Source organism: Penaeus japonicus, unplaced genomic scaffold, assembly GCF_977035675.1.
Source record: "Penaeus japonicus unplaced genomic scaffold, GWHDUDI00000001_assembly GWHDUDI00000011, whole genome shotgun sequence".
Taxonomy (NCBI): Eukaryota; Metazoa; Arthropoda; class Malacostraca; order Decapoda; family Penaeidae; genus Penaeus; species Penaeus japonicus.
Genome location: NW_028234413.1, coordinates 41835212 through 41837711, shown reverse-complemented (window position 1 = coordinate 41837711; position 2500 = coordinate 41835212). Strand labels below are relative to the sequence as shown.

The 2500-nt window shown below is 31.7% G+C and overlaps 1 protein-coding gene across 1 annotated transcript in view; it reads left to right on the top strand.

The window, feature by feature from the left end:
• Positions 1-2500, top strand: part of LOC122264457 (uncharacterized) — a 13465-nt gene that overhangs the window by 6225 nt on the left and 4740 nt on the right. The window contains exon 2 of the mRNA XM_086542092.1: positions 597-709. Within this exon, the coding sequence (XP_086398218.1) occupies positions 619-709 (91 nt within the window). The 5' untranslated portion in view covers positions 597-618. The remainder of the gene's footprint in view (positions 1-596; positions 710-2500) is intronic.

Below are 2500 nucleotides of genomic sequence, written 5' to 3'. Positions count from 1 at the left end.
TTTTTTTTTTTAGAATTCCCCCAAATCCTTATCTTTTTTTTAATAAGATCATGGTCAAGACACTAAGCTGGATCTGATAAGATTTGAATGCCTCGTTATCAGTAATTATTATCTCCTCTCTTGGTCGCCTGATATCAGAATCACCTTGAGAGGCTGGCGTGTGTGTGTGCGTGTGTGTGTGTGTGTGTTTGAGTGTTCGTTAGTGTATGTGTTTGTTTATGTATGTATGTGTGTGTTTGAGTGTGTGTGTGTGAGATTGTGTTTGTTTGTTTGTGTGTGATTGTGTTTGTTTGTTTGTGTGTGTGATTGTATGCGTGTGTGTTCGTGTGTGTGTGCAAACCAACGACGGGAATTACAGGAAAATACACGAATGTAAGGCATGTTCGTGTGTATTTCCCTTCACTATTTTCTGTACATCTTCTTCAGCATGAATTCTCCACGTACATGTGTCCATGTGTGCGAGTGTGTGTGTGTGTGTAAGCGTGTGCACGTGTGTGAGCGTGTATATGTGTGTGTATGTGTCTGTGTGTAATTCAAATTTCAATCCACAAATATCAGTACTCTATAAAATATTTTCATTTCTCTCCCCGCCTCAGGACACAGTAATCACCAGCGACAATGACGTTTTCGAAGACTGGGTTGCTACTCCAAGCTCTGATGCTCCTCTTCGTTCCAGCAATATTTGGGGAACCAGATGTCGACCCTGAAGGTAGAGTAACAAAGAAAATTGATTATGCTGTTTATAAAAGGTGATAATAATAATAATTGTAAGATTACTGTTATCGTCCTTGATATATGTAATTATTGTTAATTAATTACTGTTATCCTTAATTGATTAATTGATGTTGATTAGTTATTGCTATCCTTAATAGATACGTCCATTAATTAAAAGTATGTTCATGCTCTTTTATCAGGAATTGTGTTATCGCTAATCCTTTTGTGTGATTATTATTATTATCATTTATATTGTAATTATTATCATTACTGGTAAATATTTTCATTGCTATCATTATTCTCCTTTGTCATTGTTATCAATCTCAATTATTATTATTAATATTATTGTTATCAATACTATCGTTTTTGTCATTCAAATTGTCATTATCATTTTCATGATTATCGTTATCATTATCATCATTAAGTTAACGTTTTCATCTTTATCATTATTATTGATGCTGTTATCATTATCATTATCATCCTTATCATTATTGTAGTCATTGTTATTATTATCATTATCATTAATATCATCATTGTTATCATCATCACAATCATTATTGTTATTGTAGTTTTTATTGTTGCTATCATTATTATTCTTATCATTACCATCATTATTTTTTTCTACCATCAACATCCTCATTATAACTATTAGTAGCAATATTGTCTTAATCATCCTCATTATTATTATCATTATCATTACTATTATTATTATCATCATAGTGTATCTCAGACAACAATACCGTCAATCTTCTTAATTAATTTCATTGTACCTATAATAAGACAGATATTTAATAAGATATATAATAATACAGATATATAATAAGATATTTCATTGTACCTATAATAAGAACTCACCTTTTGTTAACCATTATTATATTTACCTTTGCTTATCTTTGTTCTATTTTTATCTATTTAATTTTATATTTCTTAAGTACCTTTGTTTACCATCATTCTTTGAACATTGCATAAAATTCTCCACGTCAGGTTAGATCTTTTGTTTATGTGATATTTCCCAGTACGTATATATATATATATATATATATATATATATATATATATATATATATATATATATATATATATATATATATATATATAGCTAAGACTTTTACAAAACATATTTCAATTTTAATCGAAGTTCAGTTAATCTGCCTCCACAGACGATAATAAAATCCCCCTTATTAGTCCTTATTAGACTCAATAGCATCCCCCTCTTGAAGAATTAACATACATATTCGGATCTTCCTGCAAAAACATACTTCAATCTTGCTACGAAGTTCACACTATGTTCTCAGCTGTTCAAACTGTAAACAAACAAACGAAAGGAAGTTCTTTTCATTGTGTTACGTCACCTCGATCGCCCAGGAAACGCAACGTAACGTAAAAGTTCTTCAGTATAATTGCGTGTTATCCATCTCTGCTCTGCGTTGGTCAGGAAAAAATGGGAATAAAAAGCTCCTTCGTTGGTGATTGAAAAATGGGAATAAAAAGCTCCTTCGTTGGGGATTGAAAAGTGGGAATAAAAAGCTCCTTCGTTGGGGATTGAAAAGTGGGAATAAAAAGCTCCTTCGTTGGTGATTGAAAAATGGGAATAAAAAGCTCCTTCGTTGGGGATTGAAAAGTGGGAATAAAAAGCTCCTTCGTTGGGGATTGAAAAGTGGGAATAAAAACCTCCTTCGTTGGGGATTGAAAAGTGGGAATAAAAATCTCCTTCGTTGGTGATTGAAAAATGGGAATAAAAACCTCCTTCGTTGGTGATTGAAAAATGGGAATAAAAACCTCCTTC